This window comes from Gouania willdenowi, chromosome 17 (genome assembly GCF_900634775.1).
Source record: "Gouania willdenowi chromosome 17, fGouWil2.1, whole genome shotgun sequence".
NCBI lineage: Eukaryota > Metazoa > Chordata > Actinopteri > Blenniiformes > Gobiesocidae > Gouania > Gouania willdenowi.
In genome coordinates, this window is record NC_041060.1 from 27,375,389 (window position 1) to 27,397,983 (window position 22,595).

Below are 22,595 nucleotides of genomic sequence, written 5' to 3' on the forward strand. Positions count from 1 at the left end.
ATCAAGAAGTATACATCTATTTGTCTGTTTCAGGTGTCTTGATGCTGGAGCTGGCGGTTCCTGGCCGATGGTTCATGGCTCAACTAGTCTGGGACACTGATGGTCTATCCCTCATCCTGTTCTGATCGTCCTTCTGTTCACTAAACCCCAACCAGTCGAGGCAGATGACTGCCACCTCTGAACCTGGTTCTGCCGGAGGTTTCTTCCTGTTATAAAAACTAAATAAGGGAGTTGTTTCTTCCCACTGTCGCTAAATGCTTGTTCGTGTGGATCTTGTTGGGTTTTCTCTTTCTAACTATGAATTTTACATTGTTAAGCACGTTGAGATGACTTTGTTGTATTCTGCGCTATATAAAAAAAGTTGAATTGGATTGAATTCACACACCTCAGACTCTTAATGAGATTAATCTAATCTGATTCGGTGTGCTAATAATTGTGTAGCTCGTTGCAGTCAGTCATTTTAGCCTAATTAGCGTTACACAGCACTGCAGTGAATGATTATGATTTTTAGTTGGTGTGATGTTAACTTTTCACTTGTATATGAGTTTTGTTTACACCCCGTCCTGCCTCTTTCTATTTGCCTGAGTTCTTGAAAACCATTATTTCTCGTTTGTCTGCATGTGTGTGTGTGTGTGTGTGTGTGTGGTAATCAGGTCACACTCCTCTCTAACCCAGCTTTTCTCTTTCTCAAACCTCTCTTGACATTTGCTCTTTCGAATATAGTGAGTTTTCACCATTTTTCAGAACTAATGGGAAGCAGCCATTCTTGCACAGCTATGACTCGTAGATTTCTGGTTAAATGGTAAATAGACTTGATTTACAGTATATAGCGCTTTATCCCCACCAAGGTAGTTTTAAAGCGCTTCACAATATCAGTTCAATCACCCATTCACACTCACATTCACACACCAGTGGAACAAAGCTGCCATGCAAGGCGCTAGTCAAACATTGGGAGCATCGTTGGGTTCAGTGTCTTGCCCAAGGACACTTTGACAGATAGACAGGTACAACTGGGATTAAGGGTGCTTTCACACATATAGTCCAGTGGACTTGGTCCGGTTCAGCTGGTGAATCTGCAACACTGTTGCATTTTAATTTGGTATTTGCTATTTACCAAGCGCACCAAACTTTCTGAACGTTACACAGGCAAAACGGGACAATTGGACAGAATACTTCAGCCTCTATAGACAAAAACAACACTTCTGTCAGAAAAAGAAATTTTTCAAAAGAAATGTTATAAAAACTATCTTAGCATTGTAATGCTTTTAAGTTAATACCAATTGCACGTTAATTCACCATGAAATAGCGTTGGCTTAACGGAGCTGTGTTGCTTAAAGGAGATTGTGGGAAGAGGAGAGAGAGATTGAAGCGGTTTTCCCTGAGGACGGACTGATTTCTTTGCTGTTTCCTTCTTGGATTTCTAATAAACTGTGTGCTAACTATCAGTGTGAACTGCCATTGCCCTGTGACTGCATATCCACGTTAATCATTCATTTGAGATTCGTGAGTACAAACTGAACTAAAGTTGCAGGTGCCTTTTTTTTTTTTGCTCATGTCCGAGTGAAGCGGCCATCTTAGTTTTAGGCCTCAACACACCCTTGCTTCAACTCGGGCCTGCATCGGTCAAGTCTCTGAGGGAAAGCGCGCTCTGTGTGTCTGTGTGTATGTGTGTGTGTGGGCCCACGTTTAATTTTGATTTGGTAATTTTGAGTTTTGTATTGGGTAAAATGTGTTTGTGTCTGTGTTTTTTTATTTTTCAAATTTTATTAGTCCTATTCAAAGAGTGAATTTTCCATGAAGGTAGGGTAGGTACATTTCTTCAGATAGACTTTTTAAATTTTTGGTTAAATTAAGGCGAAGCCCTTGGAGAATGCTACGTTCAAAATCATGCTAGCTTTTGAAAATTACCTACCTTGCCTTTAAGAGGTATTTGAAAATACTTATTTCGAGTTAAGGTACAGTATCGAAGCTCGAAGTTTTTTGTTTTGTTTTTTAATCCTCTGACAAAAAAGCTGTAAGAAGATATTTTTTTATTCATTGCTCAATGTTTTAAAAGAAAACTGAAGAAGTTTTATATTCTATTTGAGCAATTTTGTTTATATAACACTTGAAGTGCTTGTGTTTTGTTTCCCAAAGAGAGACTTATAAACATATTTATTTTTCATCGTTTCATAAATAAATATCTGTGACAGGATTATTGTATTTAAAGTATTATTGTGTGGTGTCCTTATTTATTTTAATTGACTAAGTCAGAAAGCTAAATTGTGGTAAAAAATTAAAGGAGGAAAATTTGAGGATAATCATAAATCAAACAGTTCAAACAACGAACTCAGGCCCTGTCCGACAGTACTTCACACTCCAGGGAAATATAACATAGCTACGTGGGACAAGGGTTACACTAATTTGATCATATGTTTCTCACAACTGTTTTAAAATGCGTGCTTTGCTCTACCCAAATTCTCATCGAGCATCTGATTGGTAGGGCTGACGTTATGCAGCTGCCTTTACTTTGTCAGGACTGTCACAGAAATTCAAACTTGCATCAGTAACTGCTGAGACCAGTCTAAAGCAAGCAAGAGGCAGATTGCTGGTTTTTTTAAAAAGCAAACAGAAAGGTCTCTTTATTAGTGATTATCTGTATTTTCATAGTTTTTAGCTGATCAACTTCACCACAATCACGATCCATAAATGGAGAGATGAGTCTGGACCCAGATGGATTTAATGAGAAGCCGTGACAAAGAGGTTCTTATCTTACGCAGTATAGTCACTACTTTCCTAATTTCTTCTCAAACTCTATAACTAATTCCTCTCTACGCAGCACCACCTCTCTGTGGTTGGGCAAACTGACCCTCCCTAAGGCACAAGATTTGCAGAGACATTAAGATGGACACAAACCGTCTGATATTTGTGTGTCTGTTCGCATCTGTTGTTGAAAAGAAGGAAATTGGTGAGAAGTTAATGAGGAGGAATGGGTTGGGGGGGGGGGGGGGGGGGATGGTGGGGTGCCCCAGCCTGTGAGCCAGACAGCAAAATAATAGGTGACATGTAGGAGGTAGCAGCGCATCTTTGGATGAGAGATCATCCGTGCTCAGCAGAGCTAAGAGGGAGAGGAGGAAAGGCGTTTTCAAGACAGAAAATGGCGCTACGTACGAGAGTTGATGTTCCCAGCAGCATATTATTGTCTGTCTCTTCTGTTTAAATATGTCATCAACCTGCCTTAGGTAGAAACATGTAAATAATTCATAGGCTATAATCAGACATATTTACATGAATAATGTATAACCGTCAATATCACTGTAATAATTAAAACAATAAATACTGTATGTGTGTATTCATTTCCTTTGAGTTCAATATGTCTAATATTAGCAATAATAATATTAAAATTCATTGTACAGCTTGCAGTGCAAAGAGTCACAGGCAGCATAATTACTCATTCATAAGATCCAGCAGTCCTTATCAGGGTGCGTAAAGGACTCGGGCAAGGTCAGATCACATGGTTCCTACTGTGGAACGTCTCGCTGGTCAGCAGGTGAGAGGACATGTATAGGACTCTGTGTAGAGCCGGCGGTTAAGTGTGTCTGTGCCTGCTGACACACTGTCAAACAGCAGACGTCTTTCTGGCGGTGGGGGCGGTGGAGGTCACAGTATGCCTGTGAGTTTGTGAGTGAACATGTGTGTGTGTGTGTGTGTAGGTTGGGGAAGGACAGTGATGCATGACACACCAGCAGAGTTTGGCTCTTCTTTGAAGTGCACAGCAAGAAGGATACAAAATGCACATAGACACTCTACAATGCCTCCAATGACATATCAAGTAATTTATTTCTGCAGATCCACTGCTCTTTTTATGTCAATGTCTAGACCTGAAGCAGTTTAGAAAACACCCTGGCAGTGTCTTGGGAATGATGGGGGGAAATGTAAGTGACTTTGAAGCCTTTGGCAAAGTGCCTTGTTTTGATGATCGAGTAGAAATTATGTGAAGAGACACAGACGGAGTCCATACTCCCTAGCGCTTAATCCCATCTCCTCAACGGACATGAACCCCAGCACAGGCAAGAAAAGCGGAAAAAATTATGAATATGTGCACACTACAAAACACAATAAATACCCAATTAAGTTTACACATTCTCTCTGTATAAACAACACAAAAATGTGTTACTTTCTGCAACAAAACAAGGAAATAACTTGTTTAAATGGTGTAAAATATCTGACTGACAAGATTGGCACATGAGACTTCTCCCATGGCATCATCAGGGGTTATACTCAGTGACGTGCAGTCAGGGTAGGCAAGGTAGGCAGTGCCTACCCAACCCTAGCGGTCACGGCACATCACTGGTTATACTGTATGTACAGAGGTTCACTGAAGACCCTGTGAAGAAACACTGAAACTGTCTTTCTCATCCCACATTATTTCAATAATAATATTTAATGCCTTCCCTTCCTAATTTAGAGTTTGTTCCTGTACAATAGAACCATAGATTACTTTTCTGCTGAAAAACGACATTATAAAATAAAAAAGCCATTGCGGAAAAGGACATTATTAAATACAAATTGACTTTGTAAAAAACGTTTTTTATTTTATAAAATATTGTAAAATAAATACAAATAATCATTGTGAAATTGTTAATAATAATAAATTATTAATAATTAGATATTAAAAAATAATAAAACATATTTCATAATATTATTACCTTATGTCTGCTATTTATCAAAATTATATTTATTTCAAAATGTTGTTTTTATTTATTTAATTATGAATGTTTTAGGCCTCCATAAAATTTTAGCTCTATAATGCAATATATTATACAATTTTAGGATGTAAAAAAAACTGTCAACTGACTCTACAGTCATTCTGTTTGTTGATGATGTGCTCAATGGAACGCCTGGAGTCACTGAACCGTATTACCAAATTCCTCAGATGCTATTTGGTTTGCAAAGTATTTTCACTACTTTGATATGTTTGACCCCCGCCCAGCGCCCTATGAGAGGGCACCGGCAGACCCCCGCGACCCTGATAAACGGGAATAAGCGGGTATGAAGATGGATGGAAGGATGGATGAAATGTTTGAGAGAAAAATTCCAAATGATAAACATAGGTTCATTTAGAAGGTTAAACAATTTTTATTCCACGTTTTTTGAGACATGCAGCAACCTTTACTGTTCCATGTTGCATCAATTAGCCACAAATTAATTAGTACTCAGAGTGAAACTAATAATAAAGACAATTCACCTGAACTTTTATTATTTACAACAGGAAGTGATGTAAAGTGCACAATTCAACCCAGATTGTCTTAGAATAGACAATTAAATTTGAAGTAGAACACTCCAAGGAGAAGTAGAAATCACATGGCTGTGTACTGAACTGTATTTGAATTGTGTCACTGTGGTTAAAAAGAAAGAAAGAAAACTGGGATGTAAAGAGAACTGAGCAGAGCGCACCCTGAATCCCAATGAGCCATCACTGCCCTCTCTGTCCAATGAGGGAAGTTTGGATCTTCAGCTCGTTCCCTCTAAAAACTGCCTGGGACTGCTGGCACATCTGGGAGTTTAGGCATCTGTGCGCTCCCAGGAGTATTTACTTCAACGGAAAAACTTTTTCTCATTTCACCTATTCTCACTCTCCCTCTACCGGCTTATGTTTGCTTACAGGTCACTCTGAAAGTTAATCGCATAGGAAGAATGCTTTGCTATGTCCTTCCAAAACTACTGTCAGGGGTGAAATGATTTTAAACGCTAAAGTGATTTAGCAGAACTGAACCATAAATCTGAACCCCCTTTTTTTGAGCATTTTCTGCCACTGTCAACACATTCAGGTACATTTACATTTTAAAAAAAATTATTCTAGGAACTACTATGAATGTGATTAAGTTCACAACTTCCAGTGAGAAAAAAAAAAAATGTTTTAAAAAATGTTGCAGTTAGAGATAATTCAATAATTGAAGCCATTATTTTCACAATATTATTTAGATACTTGACACACTTGACTGTGTGTACAACGATTAGACTTTTTGATAACACTTTACTTGAAGATTTATACACAAGGCTGACATTATCTATCATTAGCATGAATAAGGTGTCATGAATGATGTCATTAAGTGTTATTCGCAAAATGATGACACCTTTCACTAAATGATGACACCTTTGGAGCTTTGTTGGCATTTTTTGGGTTAGGTGGAGGGATCTAGTGGGGTTAGTGTTGGGTAGGGTTAAGGTTAAGGTTAAGGTCAGGGTTCGGGGTTAGGGATAGGGATAAGTGCTAGGGGTATAAGTAACGAAGAGTTAGGGTTAGGGAAACAAAGGACACTTAATGACAGCCTTCATGACGGGGCATTATGTCATAATAATGACAGCGTAATGTCAGCTTTATGTATAAAACTTCAAGTAAAGTGTTGCCGGCTTTAATTTTTACAGGAAGTTGCAGAATTAATTCATAATTACATATTTACCTAATAATGGGATAGTGCTAGTCTTTTGAGTGAAAGACAACTACTCACCAATTCATTAGTTTTACACCAACAGTAAACCTCTGCAGATCGTAGTTATCCTTTGCACCTCCAAAGAATTTTACTGCTGTATGTACAGTAAACGTGTATTTAAGAGTTGTGCAGAAATGCTGACTTAAGCGTGAATACTGCTACTGCGCTGGTCACTTGTAGTACGTGTAACTGTCTGCGTCGACGCAGAACCCTACTTCATAACCATACGTGCGCCTCCCAAAAATCCTGACTATAAATTGCAACGTCACAGACCACAAGGACTGTGATTGGTCTGAACTAAACCTCCCCCTGCCGGCCATTGCCTTTTCTAGTCAACAACCGCCATGTTTCAACTTTTTGTGGAGCGATGCGAGTGTTGTTTCTACAATGGATCAAGTAGGAGAGAGAACCAAGATGGACGAAAACCTCCAAATTGAGTCCAATCACAGACAAAAGGTGTGCGTCGCTACACTCTGCTGTCTCTGTACCTACAGTGTGTTTGTGTGTGTTTCATTAACAGCAAACAATGACCGACATGCTTAGGAGGCTGCCAGAGGAGCAGACATGACATTATGTTTCAAGGCTACAACTCAATCCATGACAGTGTTACACAGTTATACTTTGTTTGCATGTTGCATATGTCTATATTGAAGAATAAAGCACACATTTTAAAACCGTTGTTTTCATGTTTGTATCCAACAATGCACACATGGTAAGGTAGGTAATTGTGATAGACCAATTTTTGCGTTTTTACGTGTATCGCAGATGCTGGCTGCTGCGTTCGCCGATCCGCATTATTTACAGAGAGCAGAAATATTTGTTCTATATCACCTGTTTTTAATATTTGTTAAATATGTTTTACTTGTTGCCATTCTACCTCACCTTTGTTAATTTCAATAAATGTTTCTTTTTTAAAAATTGAGACTCGTACCATTTATTATCATCATTGTGTAATTGTTATGATATAAATTGAGGGAGAAAAAGTAGTATCCGCTCCAAATATCGGCTCAAGAAAATTGGCGGTCCGTATCGGTCATCGGCTAAGGCTGATGGGAAAAAAAGTATCAGCATCGGCCCTAAAAAAATTCTTATCGGTCGATCCCTAGTAGGTAAGTAATAATCCCTAAAGAAATTGCACTTTAAGATGCTTAAAAAACATTCAACATTGTTTACTGTGACCAGAAGGTAAACAAGGACTTTTAAATCCCCCTCTGAAACCACACACGCACACACACACACACACACGCACACACACCCCCCTCTAACACACGTGTCAAAGTCATGGCCAAGTGCTTATATCACGAGACTGCAGTCATTTTTAATGTAAAACTGTTATAAAAACCCAACATTCTTACAAAACTCTTAACCTTTCATCAAATTACAACATTTACCTTACGTAAATAGAAATTGGTAACAAAATCTAGGAAATATAAAGTGAAGATCCTCTTGGGATTGATAACTATCAGTTATTGCTTGGATATTGTCAGGTTCTTACATATTTTTGTGTTTTATGTATACGTAGAAGTACCATTTTTCCCACATTAAAATCTGTGGCCCACTTGAGATCAAGCCGCTCCGTATTTGGCCTCTGAACTAATGAGTGTTTGACACCCCTGCTCTAGCGGCATGGTAGTAAAGTTGCTGAACAACGCAGTCCCCCGACACAGAAATCTTGTTGGTGAACCTCTGCGTCACGTCAATGCCATACCTATGGCATAGGTCAAGACCCAGTTACATGATTCAGGATTTAGAAAGCAGAAAATGTCTCTTTTTTTGGTTAAGGAAAACGCCATTGGCTAAAGAAGGTGCCAATCAGACGATCTTCACACTTGTCACCAAACTGGCTTGATTACACAACACAATAAGCACAACTACAACTTCACACCTCACTCTCACTTAAAAATAATCAACTCTTCCACACCCTTTCCGTTTCCTACCCTGACTCCCTCTTCCCTGTTCCCTTCCCCTCACTTAGGTGTAACACTGCCCTCTCTTTTTACATTCTCCCTATAATAAAGTATTTCTTACGTTTCCTTATGGAGGGCTGGTGATGGACACAGTTATGTAATGAAATAAATTCATTTATTTCATTGCAATAACAGTTGCTGTAAAGCAGGAAGAGGCCACGCTCCCTCTCAAACGCACATTGCTGCTCTGCCTCTGCTCCCGTTAGTGTGTTTTATGTGCTTGTGCATGCACAATCAGGTCCCCAAAATGACAACCATTTACGTTTAAAGGCAGCTCTCTACGCTGCCTTTGGACATAACTGTGCTATGCTAAATGCTATACGTCAATTCATAGTACATTAGTGAATTGATCCCATGTGACCGCTGCTGCTATGTTCTCTCTCGCTCTAGCTAGTGGGCAGGATAACACTACAGGCAGGATGACAATGCTCGGATGATAGAGAAACTTTTTTTTGAGCTTTTAAAAGATGGGAGACCAACACCTGAGCTACCAGACCTTCAGCAAAGGTAAGGTCAGAATATGTTTCATATTTTTCACAGTGAAAGGTACAAAAGAAAGGATTGACTTTGTGGATGCTCCTCACTGAGGCTGTTCCGAGTTGTTGTTGTTGTCATTTTCTCCGTGTTTCTGTGTTTCCAACACAAACAACGGCTGCACTGCCCTGTCATGAGATAAATCTTGTTGGGAGTGTATGGAGGCTATATTAAATAATTGTTTGTGTTTCTTTAATGGTGTTTTACGATGTTGATTTTGTAAGATGGCTAAATGTTTGTTCATGTGGATCTTGTTGGGTTTTTTCTTTCTTATTATGAATTTTATATTTTGATAAGTGCATTGAGATGACTTTGTTGTAAATTGCTTTATACAAATAAAGTTGATTTGAGTTGAATTAACACTTGCCAGCAGAAACATATGAAATTGTCATTGGTGGTCTCGATTTGCAACGTGCCTACCCAACCCTAGTGGTCACGGCACGTCACTGATGTGCAGACAAAAAATGCCTGGAGCGAGCTCTGATTCACATCTAGCTTCAGTATCTACTGCAGTGCAGTAAAGTACATTAGAATGTGTTTAAAGCATGTCAAGGCTTAGCATATTGTTGGCTTCCCTGCATATCAGCCTCTGAAACGCAGGTGTTATTGTTTGAGTAGCACTGAAACAAACGGGGATGGGGATACTTGCATGTATTACTTGCATAGAATACAATACATTTGCTGTTAAAGAGCCACAGTAACCTGTACTTTCACACATCGCCAACGGCACTCTCTCATATGCTAAATGTCAGAGCACACATACCTTCAGCTTACAGCTATTCTCAGTCGCTTTGGTACATTTTTAAGATCAGAATTGAAATTGTCAAAACTATCTGTTCAATCTTCATATCATTCTGTCACTTGTGCACATCAAAAAAGCAGTTTCTCATTTCTTTGAACATGTTGCAAATGCTTTGTTACGTCCATGCAAATGATTATGTACAATTCTCTGCTGTTTTCTACATTATCGATCGCTTATGTCATGTTAATCAAAATGTATTGTAATGGGTCCCTGTCGAATGGTCTCACCCCCCACAACGTTTAGGCATTAGTTCATAGCATCAGTCTTTACATGCAAATTGGTTGAACACGTTGTCATAATATGTCAAGAATATTTCTATACATTTCCATTAGACTTTTTTTCTACAGTTTTTCTCAGTGGCTTTGGTGCTTTTCTCACATCACTATTAACATTTGCACAGCAGTTAGTGCTTTTCTCAAAACAGTTAGTGCAAACTGCAAAACCTAGTAGATAACCTGCAAAAGCACATCACTCACTCAAAATAGAGAGTCCATTCCTCCAAATTAAGTATTCATGTCAATGAAACTGCCAGTGTCATCAAAATGAGAAATCTTAACACCTTTGCTTATGACTGGAATTTATCCCCAGCAATAAATGGGCGTTCACTGTACTGTAACTTTGAAGTGCTAGTGAAAGATAGATAGATAGATAAATAGATAGATAGATAGATAGATAAATAGATAGATAGATAGATAGATAAATAGATAGATAGATATACTGTACATATAGATATACATATAGATAGATAGATAGATAGATAGATATACATATAGATAGATAGATAGATATACATATAGATAGATAGATAGATAGATATACATATAGATAGATAGATAGATAGATAGATAGATAGATAGATAGATAGATAGATAGATATACATATAGACAGATAGATAATAGAAAGATAGATAGATAGATAGATAGATATACATATAGACAGATGGATAGATGGATAGATAGATAGATAGATAGATAGATAGATAGATAGATAGATAGATAGATAGATAGATATACATATAGACAGATAGATAGATAGATAGATAGATAGATAGATAGATAGATAGATAGATAGATAGATAGATAGATGCAGAGAGCTCGCAGCGGTTACTGCGGTGTGAAAAAGTAGGTCGCACTGCCTGTTATAAATAATGGAAGGAAACTCTTCATTGTAGATGCTCAGCCCCCACGCACTTTATCACAAAACACAAGCACCATCACCCACCACAGTTACATCACACTCAAGCAGAAGCACTGAAATCCAACTAGCAGCATGCACACAAATTACCACTTAACTAATGAAACAGCAACAAAGACTGACTTTAAAATAAAGGTAATGAAAGGCGACTTCTGATAAACATTCTAAGTTAGGATAGTGGTAGGATATCCCTCAGTAATTATCAGCCATGGGGAGAGGGAAGGACTAAATATCTCTGCACTCTGATCTAAAGGGCGACCGTGGCTCAGGTGGTAGTGGGTCGTCTTCTGATCGAGAGGTTGGGGGTTCGATCCCAGTACCTGACTATGTGTCGAAGTGTCCTTGGGCAAGACACTGAACCCTAAGTTGCTCCCAGTGGTTGACTAGCGCCTGTCCCATTGGTGTGTGAATGTGAGAGTGAATGGGTGAATGAGCTGATATGTAAAGCGCTTTGAGACTGCTTCAGTGTAGGGATAAAGCTCTATATAAATCAAGTCCATTTACCATTTACCATTTAAAGAAGACAAAATGAGAGAGCCAAACAAGCAGTTTGAAGTAAAAATGATAGGAGACAAAAAGTGGGGCAAAAAGAGAACATGCTTGTGATGAAAAGATGTGGAAAGGGTCAATAAGCATGAATATGACTGAGCAATGCAAAGTGAAATGAAAAGAGTTGGTTTATAGCTGTGGCTACATCATCAGAGGTCTCATGAAGGTGGAAATAAAAAACAGAAACATTCAGTTTGACCGTCAACTTGAATAACTTCACAATTTTCCCACCTCGCATATTCTGGTCGAGTACAATAAAAAGATAAATAACACTGATTAAAGAGAAGATGATGTAATTCAGTGTTTCTGCTGATGATTAACTGTGTAATCATCCTGCACTGCTTTGCATCCTCTCAGCTTCTAAATGATAAAGTCTTCTACCAGCATTTTGCTTACTGATTCTGAGAAGCTGGACCTCCTCTATAAGGCCAGGGAGAGGTTTTTTAAACTTTCATTAAAATGCTCTTTCAACGGTGACTATAAAAATGTCCAACCCTCAAATAAAAAAACCCATGTCTTTGATGGAAAGGTCAAAACTTTGTTACTCCGGCAAAGTTGATGAGAAAAATGATCAGCCAAGATGGGTGTCTGCCAAGAAGAATGCTGCTATACTCAGTTTCACTTCAAAATGTGTAATAAAGATCGATCACTGCACAAAATGTAGCCATTTCACACAAATACCTCTGAAATCATGAAATAAATGGCTATGCTTTAACTGCCTAGTCTTTTCTACAAGGCCTACTTCAGGTCACAAGACTGCCAAGTCAATCCTGGAAAGGTTTGAAAAACATGGCGGACATTCCATTCCAATTTTTACTGGATATTGCTATATTTTAATAAAGCTTGTGACTTTAGCTCCTTTTATTAACATTTCTGGTGACATATGTACACTTTATTATTATAGTGTTCATTCAGTTTTTGTATGAGATCCATTATTTGCTAGTTTTAACGTACATTTTTTGTTGTTATGGTATTACAAAGGACGCTATACACCCCTTAGTCCCTTTTTATTTTTTTTACAGAAAAAACACTATTTACATCAACAAGGTTTCAAACACTTACTTTAAACCATACTTTAGCCTTGAGGTGTGGAAATATATTCAAATGTAAATTAATATAAATAATAATAATAACAATTATAACTAGAACTGCAAGCAGTTATGAAAGGGGCCAAGCCTTCCCGCGCGACTTGGCCCACAGGTTTCGCGGAGCCTGTCGAAGTACGTCACGAAGGATGACGGGTTCGTGGCTAGCGCCAGCACACAGGCCAACGTGCCATTTGCTGTAAACAGGTGGATATGAAGTTTTGGGAGATGTGATTTAAAATGTGAAAGTCACAGGCCAAAATGTGGCCATTATAGCACCACCTAGTGGTGCACTTTTTGGTATGGGTGATCTGAGTGCTCTTCTATAGTTACCCTGTAAATATCACAGCCCTCAACATATTACTTCAGCTGGAATAAAGGTTTGTTTATTTATATGTTATGTAGTAATAAGCCACGCCCACTTTGAACAATCGCGATTAACTTCGAGATGCGGTCCCAGGAGCGACCCAATATCATACCCACCAAATTTGGTAAAAATCGGTTGCGCCATTTAGGAGATATATATTTCTCATAATTAATATTATATATTAACTTATCCCCACAGCCACATGCCAACCAAGCATTTCAGATTTGGTGTTGTTAGCAATTATTTTGACCGAGATATGCAACAGTTTTTATAGCTCGCTAGAAAACTTTACTCGTTAATATTTTGCGCATGTTTTGCCCGAACAAAATTTTTTTGCTGAACTTTAGAACAGGTTCAACAGAAGACTCTTCATGCCAAATTTCAAGCTGATTGGACAAAACCCCAAAGAAGAATTCGAAAAAGTAGGTTTTTGATATGTAGTGACTTACAAACGGTAAATGGACTTGATTTTATATAGCGCTTTATCACCACACTGAAGCAGTCTCAAAGCGCTTTACATATCAGCTCGATCACCCATTCACTCTCACATTCACACCCCAGTGGGACAGGACTGCCATGCAAGGCGCTAGTCGCCCACTGTGAGCAACTTAGGGTTCAGTGTCTTGCCCAAGGACACTTCGACACAAAGTCAGGTACTGGGATCGAACCCCCAACCTCTCGATCAGAAGACGAACCTCTACCACCTGAGCTACGGTCGCCCTACAAAGAGCAATGTGCTGTGGGAGTGGGTGTAGCCTATGTCAGAAGATGCAAATCTATGTAGAGAACATGTGGATATGAATTTTATGAAAATGTGAATTAAATTGTGAAAGTTAGAGACCAAAATGTTTTTGCAATTATAGCGCCACCTAGTGGCGCAATTATTGGTATGGGTGGTCTGTGTGGTCTTCTATATCTACCCTGTAAATTTCACTTCCCTCAACGTAATAATTCAGCAGAAATAAATGTTTGTTTATTTATATATTATGATGTAATAAACCACGCCCACTTTGACCAATCGCGAAAAACTTTGAGATATCGCCTCAGGAGGGACCCAAGATCATACCCACTAAATTTGGTAAAAATTGGTCTTGCCGTTTAAGAGATATAAATATTCGTTATTTGTAGCGCCCCCTAGTGGCCTACATTATTCAAATTTGGCACATACTCTCACAGTCACATGCCAACTAAGGATCTCAGATTTGGTGTTGTTATCATTTATTTTGACCAAGATATGCGCCAGTTCGCGTTTTTATAGCTAGCTAGAAAACTTTACTCGTTAATATTTTGCGCATATTTTACCCAAACAAAATTATTTTGATAACTTTAGATCCCATCCAACTGAAGACTCTACGTGCCAAGTTTCACACTGATTGGACAAAACCCCAAAGAGGATTTAAAAAAAGTAGGTTTTCCAGTTTTTGCGATTTTAGGCGGAAATGGGCGTGGCCTAGCCCAGGTGATTCAGTGCTTTTCAAGGAATCTGTAGATCAATCAATCAATCAATCAATCTTTATTTGTATAGCGCCAAATCATAACCAATGGTATCTCAAGGCACTTTACAGTAGAGCAGTCTTAGGGACGGACTCTTCATTTTATGGATACACACATATGCATATATACGTATATACACATACATATGTATCCCACACCCAACATGAATTCATCATGGCGGCAAGGAAAACCTTCTGTTAAGCAGCAGGAACCTTGTGTGGATCCCATTCCTATGATGAACAGCCATCCACGTTATGCTGTGTTGGGTGTGTGCAGAGGAAAGGGTGGAGACAGAGCCGCTGAGTCTCTGTAACTCCACACTGAGGATCCCACGGACCTGCAAGACAAAAGCCAGAAGGAGTACAGGAGCAAACACACAAGGGAAGAAGCAGACATAGAGGGAGTGTTTGAAAGAGGAATGGGACCCTCTCCGGTCTCTCTCTAACCTAAATGACCTCTCTCTTAACGCCCTCTCCAACCTCTCTCCAACCGAGCATGCCAGACCCCCCCCCCCCGGCAGTCTATGCCTATTGCATCTTAATTATGAGCTATGAGCTGGTTCCTAACTAAAAGCTTTATCAAAGAGGAATGTTTTGAGCCTAACCTTAAAGGTAGAGAGGGTGTCTGCCCCCCGAACCGTCGTTGGTAGATGGTTCCAGAGAAGTGGGGCCTGATAACTGAAAGCTCTTCCTCCTATACTACTTTTAGAGATGAATGGAACAACGAGTAGTCCAGCATTTTGAGAGCGTAGTGTTCTGGGGGGATTGTATGGCACTACAAGCTCCTTGAGATAGACTGGTGCCTGTCCATTTAGGGCTTTATAAGTGATAAAAAGATAGATATGAAGGTTTTAAATGTGCAACAAAGGATGCGGGAGTTATGGGCCAAAACGCGTTTACCTTTGTTATAGCGCCACCTGCTGGCGAACATATGTGAATTTTAGCCTCCAAGGTCCCCTGCGGGTTTTGGACCCACCCACCAAAGGGCACCGCCCTACCTTGCACGGTTTAGCCTGCAGCACCACTTTTACTAATGGAACTATAAAAGGTAACAATAATAATCGGAACGATTACAATAGGGTTTCTAGCACCGCTGGTCCTAGGTTCCCTGGCCCCGCGGGCTTGGCCCCCTAATTATAAATAAATAAGTCACATAAACAGTATGGTTTAACACAGTCTTCATTGTCAATAGCGTTGTTTGCAACACCATAGCAACAGGAGAAAGCAGGAAGTATGAGCGTTAAAGCTAAAGTCACATGCTATCTTTGCATATAGCAATTTTCAGTGAAAATAACATGGCGGACATGTTATTTTCATTAGTTTTTGGTTTCTCACGTGGCTGAATGTTTCATGTACCCTATTAAAAAAAGACTGAGCTGATGAAACGTAGCCATTCCACGATTTCAGAGGCTTTTTCATGAAATGGCTACAATGGACAAACAAAGTGGGAACACGTTTTGGAGTGAGACTGGGTTGTGGTATTTGATAGTGAGACACTAAGTCATCAGCAGTGGATAACAACTAAGAAGTCAAATAACAGGCATGTGTGAAGATCACACAGGTTAAATCCATAAATTAAAACACAGGTGGGCATTATTAAACATTGAGTAGATAGAGCGGCAGCCTTTCAGGGTTATGCACTTGTTTCTAAGCTTTTGATTATAAGTGAATTTGTACGCCTGAGCACCATTAATCGTCCAAACTTATAGTTTCTCCCACAGCTGTAAATTAATTACTTGTTTTTATAGTATTGTTGGTTCATAACACTTTAAGATGTTACACTGTACCTATTAATAACCCTAAAATACAAACATTTTCAAAAATATCTCATAACCCTAAAACTGTCCTCTGTCACACAGTAAAGTGACTCCCATCCCAATATAAGTTGCAATAAAGCAAGCACTGCCTTTGCTGTGAACTTTTTTATATGCATTTTAAGTGAGGCAAAGTTTGATGGGTAGTTTGTGTATCTCAGCTAAGTCCGCAAATACATGACTTCTCAGCTCATCTGGCAGCCATCACATATTCCCTAACCAGAGGTTTGTGGGTAATGGATCTTCTTCCCTTTGCAATAACACTGTTTTTGACGAGAGTGCAAAACGTAGAGGAAGAATAGAGGTTATAAAACTTTTAGACGTGTACTTTGGTGTGTGCTTCCAGCCTTCTTATTATGAGGATGTAGACAGTTTTATTATTTCATCTCACCGTGTGTCTGAATAACTATCTTTTTAAAAACATGGTTCAAACACACATTCTAGGATACAAGGATACACAACTGGCCTTTTTGGCTAATTCTGGCATATTCAATAATATGCACTATCCTAAATTAATTTGAGAAAATTGATAGAATCTGCACCTTATTACAGTGACTGGTCTGAAGCCAGTACCACACTCCGGTAGATGAATCTAATATCACATTTTGCTCACAAATAATCAATAATCATAATTTGTAGGTATGCATTTTAATTTATCTTCAGTAGTCAATAGAACTGTACCGTTTAATCTATTGTTCTTTAATTATAGACGTGTGTGACACTATAAAGTGTAATACTAATGCTAGACGTTTTAATAATGAGTTTATTTATAATTACCCTAATGGTTATTAAATGTTTTATTGCTGGAGATTGTGTGTTTGTGTGGCGCATGTGGACTGAAAAATAAGACAGGCTTGGATCAGTCAAAAAGTGTATTTCTCCTGTTAAATCTGGCCCTCATTTATCAACCGTTCGTACGTTCCGATCTGATCGTACGACATGCGTTCGACCAAATTCACGCAAACGTCAGTATTAATCAGTTGTGACGTGTACGCAAACCTGAGTGAGTGGATTTGTGCTGCAGATAAAGTGTTAAACAAGCCTCAGCTGTCATTTAGGCATGAACAGACACACATTCAGAACACATCAAAACTGATTATTAAAACGAAATCAAAATGTATTTAAAAACGCCCACATTATTACTAATACCTGCACTTTTTTGGTTTTCCTTCAATAAATCCACTGACTGGTAGCATATATCAGGCTTTAAACTCTGCCTCTTGACAGGAGCGCAGAGGTTCAGCAATGCTAAACATGCACACGGATAAGAGCGCTGCTTCAAGTAGTATCCAGCTACAGCCCCGGAGCGGAAGCCCCTGACGGGACACAAGCCTCTGAGCGGATGTGCCCCTGGCTGAACGGAAGTGACGTAGAATAACAGTAATCCTATCCACTGTTCTGGCAACTTTGCAATACTTACCTTTCTTTTCTACAAACACTAACCCTAACCCTAAATGCTACCGCTACCACTTCCTGGCTACACTTACCTTCCTTTTTCACTAACCCTAACCACTACGGCCTCCACTTCCTGGCTAAATTCGAGGTTTGTTGCATTGAAAAATAGCTTCCCCTGTCCTGTCAGGGGCTTCCGCTCCGTGGCTGCAGCTGGATACTAATGGCTGCTTTGGCTCTGTGTTGGACCAGCTTGGGAACACTGTTGCACACCACAGAGGAAGTGTGACGTTATTTTAACCTGTTTTGCACAACATTGCCAAAAGCCGAACCAGCGGCAGCTCAGCCTCCACTGAGGCTTTTTAAAGTTCATTTTAGTTTATTTTAATGTATTTTATTGCTTCCAGCGGGTAAGGCCGATCAACGACATATTTCTGTGTGTCTCTAGGATTTCTCCCTGATATGACGTTTGATCGCTGCACAGCACGCACAATTGGGAAGAGGGGGACAGGGGGTGCACAGGCTCACGCTCGCAAGCCTGACTAGTCTAAATGTAAATAATCGTCTTGATCAACTAGCAGAGATTGACGATTTTAGGCTGTCATTTGCAGTTATTGAGAATTTTATTCAAAGTCTGTTCCAATACAGAAACCCTGTTTACTGTCTCCGTTATTTTTATCGACAGAGTGTTTAATGAGCTCCTTAAATTCCAGTTTTCACACTACCGAAAATAACATCTTTGTTTTTCTTCACCTCAGCTGTGAAGATGCAGATTTTCATTTGGGACACGTTTATTTCCTTGCAATTATTTGTTGAAAGTGTCTATTTGTACGGTTGTCGTACGGACAACCCTCGTGCTATTGGTACAGTTACTGAAGTACACGTACGTACCGTCTTAGGGTTAGGGTTAAGTTTAGTCTTAGTCACGCAACCTAAACTGGCCAATGACTGACCTATCACGTGACCTAAACTAGCCAAACAGGGGCGCTGCATACGGATAGAATGTCGGTACATTGATACGGCAATCGTACGCATAGCCACTGCCATGTTTGTTTGACCTCAGTGGGCGGGGCCTCCTAACCTGGAATATTTGAGGGCGTAACATGTTAATGACGAACACCTGATTATTGATGCGCTGAGATTGGCCAGATACAAATGTTTCATGAGTCTCACGTTGGTCCTGTCGTACGTTTTGACGGAAGGTTGATAAATGAGGGCCAATGTGAGCATATTTGTTTATGATCACATGACTGCTCAGTTTGTAGAATTCTGCAGTACTTTGTATTTAGAAAAAACATTATTGTCCTTAGATACACCCCACTTCTGTCTCTTTATCCATCTCCCTGTTAACTCGCTTACTTTGTTGTATTTTGTATAACGAGTTGCCATTATTTTTGTGATTGATAATAACATCGATCATTGATCTTCAAGATTAGTACTGCCTGCTATGCCTGTTAGCATGTTGGACCGTTTATCATCCAAATGTTTGTGGTTTAGTGCTTTAAACAAATTGATTCCCATGGTTGTTTGTTTTCGGGGGTCCTGATCCTACTTTTTCACTTCCGATATGACACTGATGTTGCAGCCTTGAGTGTTGGCCGATATCGATATTGATCCTAGCGATTAGCATGCTAACCATGGGTGAGCAAGTCAACACACTGCAGGCTGAAACTCTGTTACAACCTTAGATACAAAGTGTAATGCAATGAAGAGCAACTGTAGCTAATGTGTTAAGTATAGTTCATGGCTCTGTTGATCTAAAGTGTAAAATCATCCCATAATACTACATCAATGGTCAATAAAACTCCACTAAGCTTCTAGAGATATGCATGTTACTGTGTTGGGTATTTAATCAAACAAGAAAAGCATAAATTGAATGTAACTATGGTGTGTGGAAAATGTATCCGTAAATATAGAGAAATTAATACCTACAGTGTATTTTCTATGTGAGAATATGTGCCAGATCTTCACAACATATTATTTATTTTTATTTTTTTTTGTGGGAGCTAAATATTCAGTTTTTGCACATTTTCATGTTAACACGCTACCAAGGCAACAGCTTGATACTATGACGTCAATCCCAATTAACATATGTGTTTTGTTTTTACCATTTTATTTTAGATATAATGTACTACTTTTTACATATGAATTTGATAGAATAGTCTTTTGCTGCTTTTTCTGGTTAAAGCACCTAACCAAGAAATGACATTATTGCAGTATATTTTTAATCCAATTAGACATTATAGACTACTTTTTAATTAAGCTAATGTAGGCCTACCTGGCAATGCACTTAATCACTAGGTAATCACATAAGATTATGCAATTAACTCAATTCAAATATATAAATAATATAATATAATAATATATAAATTGCTGTCCATCACTTCTGCAAAGACTTTGTGTCAAAAGACAAAAAAAAAAAAACTCAACCCCCTTCAACATAAGTCTTTGCTGGCAGTCAGTACAATAAAAAGCCCATTTTAACAGGGCTAGGCACTGCAGTTGCTGTCAAATTAAATGTAAAGCATGAGCAGTGCTGCCTTAACAACAAAGGGGGTTAAGAGCTGCACAGCAACACAAAGGCAATGTGAAGAGCTCCTGAATTAAATGGAAATTAAAGGGTAGGGTCTAGTCTTTGCTGCAGTGGGACAACAAAACAACCACACACACACACACAAAAAAAAACTGAACAAAACAAGTGGAAATGAAAAATCATTCATGACGGTTACACAGCAACATGCTCCAGATTTAAATATGTCAGCAGAAAACTGTTCAAGTTACCGAGCTGTAGAGCATTCCCTCGCCATTCATGGCAATGTAGAAGCCGCTCTTCACCCCCTGGATGGCCACTACTCTCAGGCCCACGGGAATTAGATTAAACAGGGCTGAAAAACAGACACAGTGAGGAAGAGAGGCATTCATCAGACACACAGACTAAAGATTGGCAGCCAACAGACAGGAAGGACAAAAAGAGTCAGTGAAGTCTTTACTGGACTCCTGGAAGCACAACCGTGTATAGCTCAGTTCTTTTAGCATCTGTCAGCAGTAAAGTGAACTGTACAGGACAATGGGAATGCTGACACACATCCGAGTGCAGCATCGAACGTTAAATCAGAAACTAAATCTAGAACTAAAAAGATCAACAAAGACAGCTCAGTGTTTTGCACACCCCTGTAAAAGCACATGGAAGCAATTGTTCTTTACATGTTTATTAGCCTATGTTACATCAACTGTATCCGGACATATATATATTTTATTAGCCTCTAGAATATAATTTTATGTATTCTCTTCAGCATTTATACATGTACTTCTGAAGGTTTGATAGAATTTTATACCACTAAAATTACAATAAAATAAGCCAATACTTGTTACTATGGTTACTTTTAGAGACTATTTGGTGTATGGAGGGCAGAGCTGGCCCTAGACATCTTGGGGCCCCCAATTATGGACAGTGATATGGCAAAATTAAAATATTCTATTCATTATTAATATACCATATTAATAATTTGTGTTCCTGCTTATAAAAAGATGTGATTCTTCTATGTGTTTTTTCTTCTTCTTCTCTGGAAAAGGACAAGATTACAAACACACACACATAGTCACAACACACTTCCAGCTGGCCTGTCAAGGCCACAGTAAAGATAAACAGTGGCGCCTGCCTTCCTCACTTACATCCAGGTCTTCCGTAGTCTTCTTCATTTTCCAAGTCTCTTCGGGGGGGCGTGGGGATTTCTACCACTGTGTAATATACTGCTCTTTGGTTTTCTTCCATTAGCTCGCATGTTTATAGCCTCCTTCCTGCGCAGGTTGGAAGACCTTTTTGTACTCCTTTTCATTTAGTTTCAATTAAATCTTTTTCTTATGAAATCATCACGCTTGTGTTTGGACCTCATCATTCAACACAGAGCACAAATCATGGTTTTAAACGAGGACAACCGTAAATTTGCCGTGACAACAGCTAAAGAACACAAAAGTAGATAATTCAATTTAATTATAAACCAAATTAATTAAATTTTTCCCTCTATGAACATGATGTCTATAGTTTACTAACGGCTCCTCTATGTGTGAATGATCCTTAGTGCCAAACATCTTAAATGACATTAACTCTGATGAACCACTTTAACCATGAGGGTCAAATAAAATGTATGTAAAGCCACTCTAATGGAAGATAAATACATACAACAAAAGGTTAAAGTCTGATTTTAAATGTATACATACAGTAAATTGTCATTTTCAATAAGCCAATAATATTTTTTTTGCATAAAGGATTCCTTTAAATACACTTCCAAACAAGTCAAGTTACACATGAATACAAATGTGAATAGAAAAAATAAAAACATTGCAACAGAGAAAAAAAACAACAATAATAATAATAGTATTTATAAAGTGTTAAATGTAATTGTTTATAATAAAAAGGAAGCCTCAAAAGAAATGTTGAAAAAGTCTAAACATCCAACTGAAAAAATTAATTAAAAAGATTACAGTTTATTATCTACAACCACTTTTTTATTTTCTAGTCATGACCTCACGGTTGGGTTAGGGTTAGTATGTAGCAGTTTGCTGTAAATAAGTTAAAGAAGTGTGATGGACAGCCATCGTGTGGGGGCCCCCTGGTGGCCTCGGGGCCCTAAGCAGCCGCTTAATCCGCTCAGTGGTAGGGTCGGCTCTGATGGAGGGTCATTTATACCACTGTAAATAGCTGAAGCGGAGGTACCTAACTCAGCACCTGGAACCTCTCTGTCCAGCATGTTCCTAAGAAGCATCTTTGCTCCTCAGCGGCTGGTAGTAAAAAGATTCTCCTTATCAGGCTTTCTGCAGAGATGCATGACGTAAGGCTTGGTGGTGTAGAAAATGAAGACGTCTAAAACATGATTGAAGGGGCTTTGACAGATCAAAGTTTAAGGTACAAATGTATGAGTTTGTG

The 22,595-nt window shown here is 38.9% G+C and overlaps 1 protein-coding gene across 4 annotated transcripts in view; it reads right to left on the minus strand.

Moving 5' to 3' along the window:
- Window positions 1-22,595, minus strand: part of fgf12a (fibroblast growth factor 12a) — a 77,495-nt gene that overhangs the window by 12,198 nt on the left and 42,702 nt on the right. For all 4 annotated transcript variants that reach the window (XM_028472300.1, XM_028472299.1, XM_028472298.1 and 1 more), the window contains one exon: window positions 20,453-20,556. In XM_028472300.1, the coding sequence (XP_028328101.1) occupies window positions 20,453-20,556 (104 nt within the window). The remainder of the gene's footprint in view (window positions 1-20,452; window positions 20,557-22,595) is intronic.